This window comes from Myotis nattereri (assembly GCF_964212035.1).
Source record: "Myotis nattereri genome assembly, chromosome: 12".
NCBI classification, from domain to species: domain Eukaryota; kingdom Metazoa; phylum Chordata; class Mammalia; order Chiroptera; family Vespertilionidae; genus Myotis; species Myotis nattereri.
Genome location: NC_138087.1, coordinates 23,469,167 through 23,486,856, shown reverse-complemented (window position 1 = coordinate 23,486,856; position 17,690 = coordinate 23,469,167). Strand labels below are relative to the sequence as shown.

The 17,690-nt window shown below is 40.9% G+C and overlaps 1 protein-coding gene across 3 annotated transcripts in view; it reads left to right on the top strand.

The window, feature by feature from the left end:
- Window positions 1-17,690, top strand: part of ADAMTSL1 (ADAMTS like 1) — a gene marked incomplete at both ends in the record, with an annotated part of 891,527 nt that overhangs the window by 697,053 nt on the left and 176,784 nt on the right. For all 3 annotated transcript variants that reach the window (XM_081104271.1, XM_081104273.1, XM_081104272.1), the window contains one exon: window positions 12,810-13,111. In XM_081104271.1, coding sequence (XP_080960397.1) covers window positions 12,810-13,111 — 302 coding nt within the window. The remainder of the gene's footprint in view (window positions 1-12,809; window positions 13,112-17,690) is intronic.

Below are 17,690 nucleotides of genomic sequence, written 5' to 3'. Positions count from 1 at the left end.
GTCATGCACAGAGCAGGGCGGATCAGGGGGTTGGGGTGCCGCACCCTGTCACACTCAGGGCAGGGCCGATGGGGAGGTTATGGCTCTACCCCATCACACACAGAGCAGGGCCCGTGGAGGGGGGTTGGGGAGCCGCCCTCTATCACCCATAGAACAGGGCCGATCAGGGGTTGGGGCGCCGCACCCTGTCACACACAGAGCCGCAGGGCAATCAGGGGGTTTGGGCGCTGCCTCCTGTTACACTGATTCCGGTGCTGGGAGGCCTCGCGGCTCCGCTGATCCCAGTGCTGGGAGGCATATTACCCTTTTACTATATAGGATAGAGGCCTGGTGCACGGGTGGGGGCCGGCTGGTTTGCCCTGAAGGGTGTCCTGGATCAGGGTGGGGGTCCCCACTGGGGTGCCTGGCCAGCCTGGGTGAGGTGATGATGGCTGTTTGCAGCTGGTCACACACCCTTCAGGGTGGGGGTCCCCACTGGGGTGCCTGGCCGGTCTGGGTGAGGGGCTGAGGGCTGTTTTCAGGCTGGTGGGTGACTGAAGCTCCCAACCGCTCCTTTTTTTCTTTTATTCTGGTCCAGCTTTAGCTCTGGCTCCAGCTCTGAGGCCTCTCCTGCTGAAAGCAGGTATCTGGTTTGTTTGGGTCCTATAATCAAAACACTGTATCAACTCCAGCTCTGAGATCTGGCTGGCTGAAAGCAGGTTTCTGGAATTTTGTTTAGCTTCTATATTTATAACAATGTTTCAAACTGCAAGCTCAGAGGCCGGCAAGGCAAGCGGGGAACGTTGGAATCCTCCGTCACTGAAGCAAGCAAGTCTCATGTTAGCTTCCAGCTGCCTGGCTGCCAGCCGCCATCTTGGCTGGCAGTTAATTTGCATATCTCGCTGATTAGCCAATGGGAAGGGTAGCGGTCGTACGCTAATTACCATGTTTCTCTTTTATTAGATAGGATGGCATAGTATTTGCATATAAGCTACAGATATCCTTCTGTATCCTGTAAATAATCTCTAGGTTACTTATAATACTAATACAATATAAATACTAAGTAAATAGTTGTTATACTGTATTATTTAGGGAACAATGATAAGAAAAAAGTCTGCACATGTTTATTACAGACATAACCATTGTAGGCCTAACTACAGAGTACATGTCAGTAAAACTGAACTTTTTTTTTTTTTTCAAATATTTTATATCCACCCTTGGTTGAATCCATGGATGCAGAACTGCCGGGGTCCAACCCCAGCGGGTCCAGGGGTCCCCAAAGGTGTGGACGGAGTTGGCGAAGAAGGAATGACACGGAGACAGTGTTCAGTTGATCAGCAGCCTAGCCAGGATCTCCAGCCAGGTTCTGTGTCCATGTTCTCTTGCTAGGTTCTCCAGGTTCTCCAGCCAGGCTCTGTAGCCATGTTCCCTCGCTAGGTTCTCCAGCCAGGTTCTGTCCAGTTTCTCCAGCCAGGTTCAGTCACCAGGTTCTAGTCAGGTTCTCTTGCCAATTTCTGTAGTCAGGTTCAGTCCAGGATCTTTTGCCATGTTCTCTTGCTAGGTTCTGTCTCTAGGTTCTGAGGCCAGTTTCTGTCCAGGATCTTTTGCCATGTTCTCTCCAGTGAAGTTCTTTTGTCTGTAGGTTCTGTGTAGGTTCTGTCTTCTTCCTTCTGTCTTCTTAGTTCTGTGTCTTTACATCTGTATTTATACCAGTTGATTCCAATCCTATCAATCTCTATTCCAAAGGTTAGGGCGTTTCTTATCTCCATTCCAGGGAGTAAAGATTATGTAGCTTAAGCATGATTGTTCGTAGTTAAAGTGATTAATTACCCACCTGGCACTTAGTTAAGAGGTTTTATTCCCTCCCTAACTTCAGGGGAAAATCCCTACCTGGGGAAACAACCTTTCTCAGAGACCTTGGTTAAAACACATAGTGCCTAGAAGGTGAGCAAACATATTAAGAACAGTATGCCATATATGCCAGGTCCCTTGAAACAGCAAGCATGGACCAGCTCCCGGCACAGAACCATGGAAACTAAAGGCTGACTATACTTAGAAAGTTACCCTCCCGTGGCTGGGTGGCTGTGTTGGTTGGAGAATCATCCCCTACCTACACCACAAGATTGGGGGTTTAATACTCCATCAAGTCACATGTGGCAGGCATCTGACTGATGTTTCTCTCTCTCAGATTAATAAACATATCCTCAAGTGATGAATTTTTAAAAAAAATGTTACACTCACACTCACGTTGGTGGTATTTGAAGCCAAGAATCATTGATGAACACATCAAAAGACAGTACCAAATTGGGCCCTGGGCACTGAAATATTTACAGTTTGAGGAGGGAAGAAGGATCTAGAAAGGGAAACTGATAAGGAAATGACCAGAAAATAAAACCAAGAGAGTTTGGTGTCATGTAAGTCAAGAGAGGGAAACAATTCAAGAAGAAAGGTCAGGTCAGTGGTGTTGGATACCACTGAGAACACAGAAGGGGAGGACTGGGTTTGTTGGGGATAGCAGACGATGTGGGGCCACTACTCATAGAAACTGATTATTAGCTATTGTTCTGTCACCTTTTCTCTTATTGGTAAAAAAATAACAACCTTCTGATGGCCAACAGCGTCCCTCCTTTAGTAAGTTTCTTCCTAATATCTTATCTGGAACCATATCAGAGAAAGCTAGGTCAGAACTGAAAGATGAGTTTAACAGAGACTTAAATCTGAGGTCCTGGCCCTTAAAAGAGCCAGTAGTCTGACTCATTAGAACTTTGAGAGAACTCTGATCCCCCGCAGCATTTCCTGCTGGTGTAATATCTCTTTGAAAATAAAATGTGGTCTCTAAGGCAATCTGCTTTTCCTCGCTTACTTCTAGCACTGCGCATTCTGCACAAAAGCCACTGAGACATTCTTGCAGAGGCGAGCTGCCCCTCAAAGGACACAAAAGGGCATCTTTATCATGAGAAAATGAAGTCTGCTACTTGAAAATGCCACTTAAATATAGCTCTTCCAATGCTGCCCTAGGGGGTTTTGGAATTGTGTCCTTCCTTTTTATTTATTTATTTATTTATTTATTTATTTATTTATTTATTTATTCATTCATTCATTCATTCATTCATTCATTCATTTGTTACTGGTTAGTGGCATTATACAGGGCAGTCACTAAATTTTTTTATCAAAGGGTTATGTTGGTGGCTGCATCAAAATTGTCATTTGCTTTGCTATTCTAATTTCTAGGATCATTCTGTTCTTGGTTCGATTAATAACCAAGGGCACCAACAGTGCTGAAGACTCGCACAAACCGGCATGATACTTAAGGATTTGAGGAACCTATGAAAAAAAGTGGTATTATCAGATGTTTTGTGCAATGGTGTCCTGGACACCTTTGAAGATTTTATTTTTGGAGACTTCAATGAGTTATCTAACTAGCATGAATTGTTTGCAGCTCCAGAGAGTTGTAAGCTAACAACAGTTGAGACATATTTTCATAATTCTGCATTCAAATCGGGTATGTTTGACTAAAGATCTTTCATAATAAGTGAGATTCTCATTTATTTGAAATTATTTAGATGTTGTAGAGGCATATTTTGGATCAATGTTCTCTGAAAACTTTAATGCTTATGTCATATTTTTAATCATTTTAAGGTCGGCTTGGTATGATGGGTTTTACAGTTCTAAAATTCCTTAAGGGGTTCAATTAAAGAGTTGCCTTCCATTTGTAGCATTCCAAAGGTTTTTGTTTGTTTTCTTATTTTAGAGAGATTTTTAAATCTTCCCTTTTAATTTCATTGAGAGACACTAAATAACCAAAATGTTTTAGTTATTCAGGTCTTTTGATCTGTAAAATTGAGACAGATGGGAGAAGCTGTTTCCCTTTCCCTTTTCTAAGTTTCTTCCCACACAACAGCAGATTTCTTTCTCCTATATCCAAATGCCCTTCATTCCAGATGCCAAATGCCCAACTTAATTTTAAGTAACTACACCTTTTTCTAAAGATTTTACTCATTAATATAAGGATATCCCAGATCAGAAGAAGACAAACTTTTCAAAACTAAAGAAAAAGAATAAAGAAAGGAAGATCGAATTAAAAATAAGATAAGGCAATATGGAATAACATCATTACCAATACAGTATGGTGATTTTTTGCCCCGGAATAACATATTTATATAAAAGACTTCCTGGTTAATGTGCGGTGCAATTACTTATATAATATTTTATTTTTCCAATATGCTATCTTCTAGATACCTCAGCGGCCACTAGATAAATAATAAATCTTTATAAAGAGGGGAAAAAACAGCATTCTCGTGCAAATATAAAACTCTTTGTAATACTTTAAGCAATAAAACAATAAAAATAAATAAATAAATAAATAAAATAAACATCTGTTGAAGATTTTCTTTACCTCATTAATGTTACAACCAACTCAAAGGAAATTTAAAAGAATCATATGCATATAGGCAAATAAGACTACAGAAATAAATTTACAAATAGACACAAAATGGGCCTATCCACAGAGCAACAATCAATTGCATTTCACTAGACATAATTAATCTGCATTCCTACGGGAAAATCAGTCTTCTGCAATTTGTAGAGTGATAAAATAACTCACAGTCAATGAAAGATTTAAAAAAAAAAAAAAAACTAGGAATGATCCACTTAAAAAGATATCCAGTAATCTTTTGGGTCCATTTTAAAGTGATTTTTTTCTTTATTTTCTTATTAAATCTATTGAGGTAACATTGGTTAATAACATATAAATTTCAGTGGTAAAGCATTACCACACAATATACTCCATTGTGTGCGCACCACCCGCAATCTCGTCTCCTTCTATGACTATATATTTGACTCCCTTTATGCTCTTTGTCCTGCCCACACACATTCCCCTTCCCCTCTAGTAACCATCAACTGTTGTCTGTGTCATGATTTGTTGATTTTGGCTTTATATCTCACATGAGTGAAATTATACAATTCTTGGCCTTTTCTGTCTGACTTATTTCATTTGGTATGATACTGTCAGTATCCATCCATGTTGTGGCAAATAGCAGTAGCTTCTTTTTTATGGCTGAGTAATATTGCATCATATACATATAACAACTTTATCTAGTCATCCGTCAAAGGACAATTAGATTGTTTACATATTTTGGCTATTGTGAATAATGTTGCAATGAACACAGGGATATATATATATATATATATATATATATATATATATATATATATATATATATATATATATATTCAGGTAGATACCCAGAAGAGGGATTGATGGATCATATGGTACCTATATTTTTTATTTTTTGTATGGAATATCCATATTGTTTTCCATAGTGACTATACCTATTAACATTCCCACCAGCAGTGTGCATGGGTTCCCTTTTCTCCACATCCTCTCCAGCACTTATTTCTTGTCTAATTGATAATAGCCATTCTATCAAGTGCAAGGTGCTATCTCATTGTCGTTTTGATTTGCATTTTCCTTATAACAAGTGATGTTAAGCATCTTTTTATATATTTGTTGGCCATCTTCTGTCTTCCTTGGAAAAGTGTCCACTCAAATCCTCTGCCCATTTCTTAATCAGGTTATATCTTTTTTGTTGCTGAGCTGTATGAGTTGGTTATATATATATATTTTTATATTAGCCCTATCAGAGGTATCATTTGTAAATATCTTCTCCCATTCAGTTGATTGCCGTTTTGTTATTGGTTTCTTTTGCTGTATAGAAATGTTTTTCTTTAATGTAGTCCTATTCATTCTTTATTTTACTTCCCTTGCCTTTGAGATCAAGTTCACAAAAACCTGCCAGAAACAAAGGTCCATAAGTTTACTGCCTATGTATTTTATTGTTTCAGGTCTTATATTCAAGTCTTTAATCCATTTTGAGTAATTTTGTGTATGGTGTCAGATAGCAGTCTAATTTCGTTCTTTCGCATGTGGCTTTGCAATTTTCCCAACAGCATTTATTGAAGGAACTTTCCTTTCTCCATTATATATGTCTTTGGCTCCTTTGTCGAAAATTAGTTGCCCTCATAGATGTAGGTTTATTTCTAGGCTCTCAGTTCTGGTTCCATTGGTCTATGTGTCTGTTTTACTGCCAATACCACATGTCTTTGATTAGTGTCACCTTGTTGTGCAGTTTGAAGTCAGGGAGTGTGATACTTCGGCTTTGTCCTCTTTTCCCAGGATTCCTTTGGCTACCTGGGGTCTTTTGTGGTTCCATACAAATTTGAGGATCTTTTCTTCTATTTCTGTGACAAAGGCCATTGGATTTTGACAGGGATTGTATTGAATCTGTAGATTGCTTTAGGTAATATGGACATTTTAGCAATGTTAATTCTTTCAATCCATAAACACAGAATATCTTTTCATTTCTTTGTATGCTCTTCAATTTCTTATAGTTTTCAGTGTACAGGTCCTTCACTTCAGTTGTTAAGTTTATTCCTAAGCATTTTATTCTTTTTGTTGTATTATAAATAGGATTTTTTTTCTTCGTTGCTTTTTGTATTTCTTTGTTAGTATATAAGAACACAACAGATTTTGTATATTGATCTTGTATCCTGCAACTTTAATTACTTGTTTATTGTTTCAAATAGTAGTCTTATAATTTTTTAAAATATATTTTGTTGATTTTTTTACAGAGAGGAAGGGAGAGGGATAGAGAGTTAGAGACATTGATGAGAGAGAAACATCGATCAGCTGCCTCCTGCACACCCCCTACTGGGGATGTGCCCGCAGCCAAGGTACCTGCCCTTGACCAGAATCGAACCTGGGACCCTTGAGTCCGCAGGCTGATGCTCTATCCACTGAGACAAACCGGTTAGGGCGTCTTATAATTTTTAATTACAGTATTCAGTTTATTCCCTCCTCTCTCCTCACTCTGATATGTCGCCGCCACTCTCATATGCAAACATTTGCCAACAGAGAGAGGGCAACAAAATCCACAACCCCTGTCTACTTATAACCCAAATGTAATAAGATTGGAAAGTAAACCAAAATTAAATATTCCTAATGTGATTTCCTGCAAGCTTCAATTTGCATTTTGAAACCAGAGCACAAGGCGAGGCTGGTCACAGCATCAAAATGATATACCTTAAAGCTACTCTTATTTTGAATAATCCTAATGATTTTTTAAACAAATATATATGTGAGAAAGGAGGAGAGAAGCAAGAGGAAGGTAAGAGGAGAAACGAAGTTAAATATCTTAACCACAGACTATATAATAGTGTATTAAAATCAGAGCCTACCTCTGGCTAAGATTTGCAGTGACATGAGACTAATTAACTAAGAGTGAGTTGGTTCTGTTTAACTAAATTAATAAAGCAATTGTTTTTATTATTTTAGTCCATACTCTGACTCCATAATAGCTACTAATAAACTAAGCCACTTTGGGATTTTACAAGTGAGTTTCATTATCACTGTTTTTTTATTCCATGAAAAGGACTATGGTAATAACTAATAAAAGAGTAAGGTTTTGGGGGGTTTTTTTGGTTTTTGTTTTTGTTTTTGTTTTTTATTTATTTATTTTAGTAAATCTTTATTGTTCAGATTATTACCTTTGTTCCTCTTTTTTTACCCCCATAGCTCCCCTCCACCCAGTTCCCACCCCACCCTCTGCCCTTAGCCCCCCACTGTCCTCATCCCTAGGTGCATGATTTTTGTCCAGTCTCTTCCCGCATCTCCCACACCCCTTTCCCCACCAAAAATAGTGAGTCCATTCCCTTTCTATGTCCCTGATTCTATTATAATCACCAGTTCATTCTGTTCATCAGATTATTTATTCACTTGATTCTTAGATTCACTCGTTGATAGATGTGTATTTATTGTTCATAGTTTGTATCTTTACCTTTTTCTTCTTCCTCCTCTTCTTAAAGGATACCTTTCAGCATTTCATATAATCCTGGTTTGGTGGTGATGAACTCCTTTAGCTTTTCCTTATCTGTGAAGCTCTTTATCTGACCTTCAATTCTGAATGATAGCTTTGCTGGATAAAGTAATCTTGGTTGTAGGTTCTTGGCATCCATCACTTTGAATATTTCTTGCCACTCCCTTCTGGCCTGCAAAGTTTCTGTTGAGAAATCAGCTGACAGTCGTATGGGTATTCCCTTGTAGGTAACTGAGTTTCTTTCTCTTGCTGCTTTTAAGATTCTCTCTTTGTCTTTTGCTCTTGGCATTTTAATTATGATGTGTCTTGGTGTGGTCCTCTTTGGATTCCTTTTGTTTGGGGTTCTCTGTGCTTCCTGGACTTGTAAGTCTATTTCTTTCACCAGGTAGGGGAAGTTTTCTGTCATTATTTCTTCAAATAGGTTTTCAATATCTTGCTCTCTCTCATCCTCTGGCACCCCTATAATTCTGATGTTGGTACACTTGAAGCTGTCCCAGAGGCTCCTTACACTATCTTCGTATTTTCGGATTCTTTTTTCATTTTGCTTTTCTGGTTGGGTGTTTTTTGCTACTTCACATTTCAAATCTTTGCCTTGATTCTTGCGCTCCTCTGGTCTGCTGTTGGGAGTCTGTATAATATTCGTTATTTCAGTCCATGTATGCTTAATTTCTAGTTGGTTCTTTATCACAACATCGAGGGTCTCATTAGATTTCTTGAGGATCTCAATAACTTTATCGGCGGCTTCTAGACAGTTCTTGAGAGACCTTAAAAGTGTGGTTCTGAACTCAATATCCTCCATTGACAGTTTTGTCCTGTTTCTTTGTCTCCGCATTTTTTATGCTTTCTTGGTGCACCCCCTAGTGGTCTTTGTGCGCAGTCTTGTTGTAGTTAAGCCTTGATTGTTGTAGTTAATACTAGGGGGATTTGACCTCCAGGCCAACTGGCTGTGAGAATCAGCTGTGTCTGCAGTGGGAAAACTTCTGTCCTCTAGGGAGGTACTAATCTAGCCTTTGCCTGAGGCTATCTGGCAAATGGCTTTGCGCAGGGCTTGGGCGGGGCGGGTCGCACGGGATCAACAGAGCAGGTGGAGGGAGCAGTTATGGCTTCTCTCGGTCCCATCCCCAGAGGCTCTGCTTCTCAGAGTCCCAGCAACCGCTGCAAACCTCGGAGAGAAAGCTGCCCTCGCGTTCCGACCGATGACAGACAGTCCCGCTTCTCCCGTTTGAGTCTGGGTCCCTAGAGACTTGCCCAGAACTGGAGCTCAGAATCTGAGACTCCCTCCCGATTGAAAAGGACAACCGCACCCTCAGCTACCAGCCCGCTCCGCGCGTACCTCCGCACCTTTGTATTTTCTGCACTGCGCCTCTTCTGAGTCTCGTATGCTGTTCTCTTTCCTTCTAGTTGAAGAATTTCCCCTCAGCCAGTCTTCCTGTGTTTCTGGGCAATGTCCGTTCTGTCTTTTAGTTGTATTTGTGGAGTGGTTGTTCGAGGCAGCTAACTCTGGTGTTTACCTATGCCGCCATCTTGGTTTTCTCCCGGTTTTTGTTAATAAAATGAACAATTAAGTTTGGAAATCAATGGATGACTAGACAGAAGCAGAAATCATTTATTTGCTGGATTTTTTTTTAATTTTCTGGAGATGGCAATATTAAATGTGAAATCATATCAGTCCTTCCTGAACTTTAAGCCTATCTTTTAAGAAACTTACCCACCCATTTTTTTTATTCATCCCACAATACTGCTGCTAACAAAAAGATTTTTTGAATTACCCAAATTAAACTTCAATAATAAGAACTTTTTCATTGTACATCAAAATGACTTTTTAAATGCCTGTTGACTCCGTTTTAAAGATCCCACTTTCAAGGTTCTAACTCAACAAGTACTATTCTAATTGAGTCAGCCACACATGACATTTAAACCTCTTAGCTCACTTGCCTGCCCTCTCACTGACCTTGCATCCTCCCACTTGTGGCCAGAAAACTCAAGATAGTAAGTGCAGAGTTGAGAGACCTAGGGGGGTGGGGGAAAGTTTCATATGAAAAAGTTATTATTCATTTGGCCATTTGCACTATTATGTATTTTTCTTTTGAAATATAATCTTCTGCCTTCAACGAGAGAGGATATATTATATCATACAGTGTATGCATTAGAGAAATTAAGATGACTGCTAGAAGACAGCACCACTTAAAAGCCAAATTGTTTTTAATTGGTGTGAACTTGATGAAGACCTTAGGATAGTGGGTTGGGAGATAAGCCAGTAAGGCTATTTGATATTTGATAAGACTCTCACTTGGGAGATATAAAATAGATGTTTATTGGTTTTGCTATTAACCCTAACTGTTCAGATAGTCAAAAATACACACACGCACATTGCATACTTATTTTCATTTCATTGCTGCTTTAAAATAAATGTTTCAGCCTTTGCATTGCGTTCATGGGGCATCAGTAGCATGCCCTTTTCTACTCTGGGCTTTTCCTGTATCTTCTTGGTCCTGGAAAGAGACCAAATGCAAACTGATCCACATGATAGGCAAGGAGAGCTGAGTGTTTAGTTTGCTCATCGTTTATATTCCCAGAATTCATGAGGGACTCACTTTGGAAGATAAAACATGGATCAATTTAGCTACTTGTCATTCTTACAAGCTTTATATATGTGTGTGTCGGGGGGGGGGGGGGGGATAGAAAGTAAGACCTAAAATAAGGTTGGAGATTATTTACCATTCTCAGTGTGTTTGGCATCTTCACTAAATGTTCTGTAGCTGGAGTTAGTAAACTATAGCCCACAGGCCAAATTCAGACCCTTCCACTACCCTTTCCACCTGACCCCCAGTTTTTGTAAATAAAGTTTTATTGGAACACAGCTGAACCAATCTGTTTGCTTGTTGTCTAGGGCTGCTTTCATACTATGTTGGCAGTGTTGAGTTGTTGCCACAGTTGTTGTAAAGACCTACAGACATGGCCACAAAATCTAAAATACTCTCTATCTGGCCCTTTACAGATAAAGCTAGCTGATCTTGTCTTTTCACAATGGTCACTGACGAGAGCTGTGATAGGTGACAGCATAGTAATCCTCATTGCATAGGGAAAGCTAATAGGGTACCGTTCTTCTTGTGAGCTTGTCATCTTTTTGTATTTGAAAACAAAATTCAGCACCACATTATTAAACAAGCATTATTCATCACATTATGCTCCAGTTGGCAGACTTATCAGTTGATTTCAGATTTTTCCTATATCTGAAATTGTTTAGTATTTTGCATTTTCCTTTATGTCTACACCTAGAGTGTAATATTCAGTGTCTGTGTATTTGTCATGATGCTTGTTCCAGGAGCCAGGCAGGTATATAGGAGTGTGAAAGAAGAGTGTTAAGATTATTTTTGAGGGCAGATTTTGGTTTTATTTTTCTAAAGAGTCCCCATAGGTAGCATTATTTAAAGACCACGAGAGTTTTTAATCTTTTAGGACACTGTTTTTCCCCAACTTCTCTGGGTGCCAGAAGATGAAGTCAAGAATTCAAAAACAAGAGAGGGAGGGAGGTCACATTGTGAGGAGAACTTCTTGGGAATAATTCTGGGTGGCCCTTCCTCCCTCACCCACCTTCCTGACAAGGTTGCATGTGACTTTCAATCTCTCCGAGAGGGGTGGCTCCTTAAGGATAACAAATGTCAGACCCTTCCTAAAGGGACTCCTTCCATGCCTGAGACACCGCGCCAGGTTCCCCTGCTCCGTGCACAGTCCAGGCTCAGGCTCAGGCTCAGGCCGCATCCTGGGTGTGGTCTTTCCAGATTGAAAACTTGGATTGGTTTTCTGTGAGAATTTCAGTTTCCCTAAACTGGCTGTGAACCATTTGCACTCGCTCGGATTGAACACTAGAACCTTCTTATCAGTTCTCTCCTTTTCTGCCAAAGTCAAGGTTAAGGAGCCAGGTTTGCATGCCTCCTCAGCACAGCTCCCTGTGAGAAAGCAGTAGGATTGTGGAAAAATAAAAAATGTTTATTCCAAAGTTCTTTCTCCAGACTGTTTTACTAACTTTTTGAAAATGTTAGCAGTTCCCTCTGGGCTTTTTTTCCCTAGGCCCCTCTCAAGGTCATTGCAGTCATGGCCATTGTTGATTAGTGGGAAGGGAAAAAAAATACTTTAAAAAAATGTGGATATTGTTCTACATTCTAGAGAAACTCAGAGATAAATCAAGTCCTGACTATTGTGGCTTCTCTCTCAGGGGTTGGGGCGGGGGGGGGGGGGGGGGGGTACAGGACACACTTGTACGAAAGCACAGCCTCTCTTTACTGTCACATGCCTGTGGACTTAAATTTGTAGCACAGATTTTTCTCTGTGATATAAAAAGAACTGTAGTCCAGACTTAATTCAAAGAATGTGTGAGGAACAAGACTGCTCCATTCTTGGAAACTTACAAAATATGAAAAGAAAACAAAAAACTTTTTCTGCATATAAATAAATCTTGGGAAGCACATTGTGCAGAAAAGCAAAGAAAATTACAGAATATGAGATCCAGACTAAGAGAAATACTTCCTTAAATATCTCCAAGGGCTTCTTTTGTTAGAGTTTTTAGTATCAGAATTAGCCTGCTGTAAGAATAGCCAGCATCCTGCAGCAGGCACAAGTGCTGGGATTTAGAGCGAGAGAGAAGAAACCATCAATTCCCTGTTCGGAATCGCGACCCCTGTGGGGGCAAGGCAGGCAGAAAGCAGGTGGTCTGTGGCTGGAATGTCTTACAGCTGGGAGTTCATATGACACTGGAAGAGACCAATCCAGAAGCAGTGGCAAGTGAGCTGATGAACTAAACGGAAGCGCCCAGCAGAGGACAGGGTGGCAGGGCCCTGAGCACATCCTGAGAGGGCACTGGGCCATGGCAGCAGGTGGGACGCATCCCCTCCCGGCGCCCAGGCTCTCCTGCCTGGGGCTTCTCACCCTGTCCTCTTGTTTGCTTGCCAACTGCAGGTTCGTCCCAGAGGCCTGGTCGGCCTGCACCGTTACCTGTGGTGTGGGGACCCAGGTGCGAATAGTCAAGTGCCAGGTGCTCCTGTCTTTCTCCCAGTCGGTGGCCGACCTGCCTGTGGACGAATGTGAAGGCCCCAAGCCGGCATCCCAGCGAGCCTGTTATGCGGGACCATGCAACGGGGAGCTTCCTGAGTCCAACCCGGGAGAGACGGATGGCCTCTTCGGTGGCCTGCAGGACTTTGATGAGCTGTATGACTGGGAGTATAAGGGCTTCACCAAGTGCTCTGAGTCCTGCGGAGGAGGTAAGAAGGGGGATTCTGGCTTAGATCCCCACCATCTTCTTGTCCTCTTTCTGTACCCTCTCTCTCTGTGTGCAACTGTGTCACGTGACTGCCTCTGGTCCAGGAATGATAAGCAGGGGGAGGAGCGGGGGGAGCCTTTCTAAACATAAAGCAAACTGAATGAAACCCAGATGTGTCTCTCCTGGGCTAGAGGAGCTCTGAGATTGTCAGCTGGGAGTGGCCAACACAGCTTATTCTTTTACTTTCCGTTGTCATTCTGGTGTTTTGCACAATATCCTGATGGACCTGACTGAGAAACGCGGTTGACACGGACCCAGCAATGCCCCCAACTTTCAGTTTTACTTATCTAGGCCCTGGCCTCAGTGCACAGGGGATGAACCAGAACCCAAGACGACAGAACTGCTATTCCCAAGAATAACTTCTAGTGCCTCTGATTTACTCAGCTGATTTCCCAAATATCAGTTTCCAAAGAGAAAGAGTGTATAAAGGGCAATTCACACCGTGGTCACCTGTAACTGGAGGGGAGTTGAAAGATTGAAGTCTGACCCCACCGCCATTTTTCAGATGAGAAAACGAAGATATAAAGAAGCTGAGTGACTTGTGCAAGATCACACCGCTAGTGCATGACAGCTGGGACTGGGCTTGCCATTTATTTATTTCTCTGTCTAGAGTGCATCACACCACACTTCTTTAAGCACCTAGAATTCCTGAAGCTTTCTCATTATGAATATGATTGAACTAGTGTTAAATGGTCCATGTATTCTGACCTGGTTCCTAGATGTATTTCATGGTGATTTAAATAGACTCAGTGATTATTTCGGGTGAAATCTGAATGGGATTGTGGTGGGAGAAGAAGGCATTTAAATCAACAGCTAATTCGTCGAGATTACATTATAGAATGTAATTACCAGTTTAGAAAATACATTACATTTTCTTACCATTATAGGAAACACATTACGTTCCTATTGCCATTGCCTCCCATTGAGATTTTGATAGGTGAGGAAACTCTGCTGACCTCCTGCCAAATCCCCCTCTCTGGCTATCAGTGCTCTGCATTCCCAGCAAAGTTTCTTAAGTGGCGTAAATATATATATTAGAGGCCCAGTGCTCCCTCTCCCCTTCCCCTCTTCCTCCCACTCTCGAAAAATCAATGGAAAAAATACCCTCACTCCTCAGGTGAAGATTGAAAAAGCAAGGCATCTTTTGTCATTATTGAGAATGTAAGGAGAAATGTGCCCAAATTGTTCCCATGGAGTTGAAAAGGAATGAATAGTGGAACAAGTACTAGCAAAGAATCGATTTTCTCCAACACAATTTTTTAATAAGCGTTTAATAGTTTTGACCTTGAGATGCTTGTTTGTTTCTAAGCCTTCCAGTTTGAAACCGTGAAATTCTTAAGCAGTTTAATGGAGAGCCCTGTTCTCTTAAAACCTAAATTTTTCCATCCGATTCTGGAAGAGTTTCTTGGAACTCAGCTCATCTATGTTCTTATGGTGTTCTTCCCTCACACCGAGGACATCTTTCCGTCCTTAACGAGGGAGAAGTGTTAAATAAGCTGGTGATCTCTGAGCCGGGGCAGGAGCTACGAGGTCATGTGGAAAGGCCACCTGCCAATGGCTACCATGGCTTCTTTCCAACATAAGGAATGACTCAAGAGCTCAGATGGTGTGTGTTTATCCCCAATTTCCATGATCACCTGAACTGAACGATCATTATCTCTAGTCTAAAACAAACATGCTTTGAAAAACATTACTTCTGGTCTCTCAGTCATGGTTCTCAGTTACAAGTCATGCCTGGAACTTGATGAGCAGATGGAAAAAATAGATGCAGTAATGGGATATATAAATAAGCGGATACCTTTATGTTTAAGAGTCTAACTATTTTGCGGATCGACCAAGGGCATAAAATTCAAAGTGGAGAGAGGATATGGAATGTTTTTCATGTAAAATGTTTTCAGGAGATACTGATTTGGAATAAGACTTGGATGTTGGATGTGCCGTTGATCTCTGCCTGTAGGAACTGAACGTCTTTGTATGACATAAATTGTACATCCTTTCTGTCCAAGGCAGCAAAGTTAATGAAATGCCTTAGTTCTTAACTGTCAACAACTGTGCGGGCTTACCTACAGTTATGTCCCTGTGCCAACGTCCTATATTTACACCTAAAATGTCCAAGGTGAAAACTCCAAACTGGTGAAAATAGGCTTGGGCTATCTGGGCCCATATGATGCCCATATGCACTAAAAAATTATTTTGTTATGTGAGACAGGTACATTTTGAAGTCAGTGTTTGGCAGTAACATTTTATTGTATTATCAACTTTGATCTTTCACCAAAATATAACCCACGAGGTTACATATATTTTTAATCATTCTTGCTGAAGGCAACCAAAAATGTACTAGATTAACAGGTAGATTTTTTTTTTTAAATCAATTGTGGGCTGTAAGGCCAGTCAGGCTAATTTTATTGTTTTTGTACTCTCAAGAGAGGAAATTGGATAGACACAAAAGTAACCTTTCGCCTAGCAGAGGTAGCGACCAGAAGGAACTAGTTAGTAATTTAGGCTGTAGTGGGTGACTATGTTTTCCCAAGCTGTCATCAAATATCATGTAACAATTAAGCTATTCTGAGAGAGAGAAACAGTGAAAATCCCATTTTCTGGAAGATTAAAAATGAGCCTAACCCAGCCGTGGGCAAACTACGGCCCGTGGGCCGGATCCAGCCCGTTTGAAATGAATAAAACTACTGAAAAAAAAGACCGTACCCTTTTATGTAATGATGTTTACTTTGAATTTATATTAGTTCACACAAACACTCCATCCATGCTTTTGTTCCGGCCCTCCGGTCCAGTTTAAGAACCCATTGTGGCCCTCGAGTCAAAAAGTTTGCCCACCCCTGGCCTAACCTGTTGGTGGCTGTGTCCTGTGTCCCACTATCAACTCCTCGTTCTATTTTAATTTCCCTATGTACGGTATTAGGTGTGGTCAAGGATTTGAACCTGAACAACTTTCTGACATTGAACTCCTAGATGGTAAAAATCAACTTTGAACTGTAGCTGAGGGAAAACTCAAAATTTACTTCAGCAAGAATGAAGACGTCTTATACCTGCTGTTCCCTTTTCCTTATGAGTCCTCTCTCCTTTTGTTTCTGTCAAGAAAGGAAAACTCAAAATCATAAACTACTGTAGTTATACATATGTTCTGCATTGGTTTAGAATGTCCTTCTCAGTGCATATATTAGCCTGTTTGGAAAGAGCACAAACTGGATGAGCTAACTTCTCACTTCCTGGCCTGACTCCCCTGGGCCAAGGATACTGTGAACTTGAAGGTGAAGTCCTCACAGTTCCTCCCTCCTCCAACTTCCCACACTCCCAGGTCCAAGGCAGCTCCCTCACTCCATGTTCCTCCCTCCAGGCATCCCATCCCCTCCTCCCCTAAGCCTTAATTGCACACTATGCTTAGAATGCCCTGCCCTTTAGGCATTTCATTCCATTCGTCAGGCCACAAAAATTTATTGTGCGCTGATGACAGGGCTGGTCCCAGATACTCCTTTCTTATGACAGAGCTCTGTCCTTCCTTTCCCCCACCATCCCGAGCCCCACCTAAAAATGCCGAGACAACTGGCCTCTATCACAATAGACCTTTAACTCCTAGTGTTGTGGGGGTGCGGTACATTGTTTTATCATATGCTAGATTAGAATCGAGTAACTCCAAAATGCTGCTTAATCTCAGCGCTTAACCATCCCAAAGGTGATTTTGATCTTGAGCTATGATTATTGGTTTAATGTAAATTTGTGTTCCACAATCCAAGAAAGGAGACTACAGATGTCCTTGTGGAAACTTAACCTTTATTACATCCATTGTTTGAAATCTTAGGAGAACCTAAATTCTATAAACAAGGAGTTTACACAGTGAAAACAGGTCACATTACTCATATACCCCCCCACCCCCCCACCCCCCACACACACACCTACACCTGAAATACTTTTAAATACGGCAAATGATAACATATTCGTAGCTGAACAAAGCCCAAATATATTTTATTTTAGAGCAACATTTAGAATCTCTTAAATAAATTGAAAACTTAATTTCTTAATGTGTTTCTTAATATAACCACAGCTCTGGATTCTGTATGGAATTGTTAACCTCATCCGGCGCCTTGCCGTCATTAGCTCAATAATGCCAGACTATTCCAGGGGGAAGGGCCAGTGGTGATATCAACCATTTCTTGTGAAATGTTTTGCTATATCATCATTCCATGGACTTCAAATGGCTCATCCAGCTGGAACCGAGAGAAACACCCTGTAGTCAGCATTACAGAATACGGTGGAGTATCTTGAATGTCCCATACAACTCCCAAATTCTCCACTCTGAACTAGCCGTGATATGTTTAAGTTGAATTTTGAAGTTTATTAAAAACTCAGAAGAAAAGAAAATTTACATTTATGGCCACAGGGTAAATATTGTGACTGATTGTTTTTTTTATGTCTGTTGTATGAGACTTACTGGGAAGGAAGAAAGGTGATACTGATTCTGGCTTTAAAATGTCACTTTTTGACTAATGGTCTTGTTGGGTGACGTA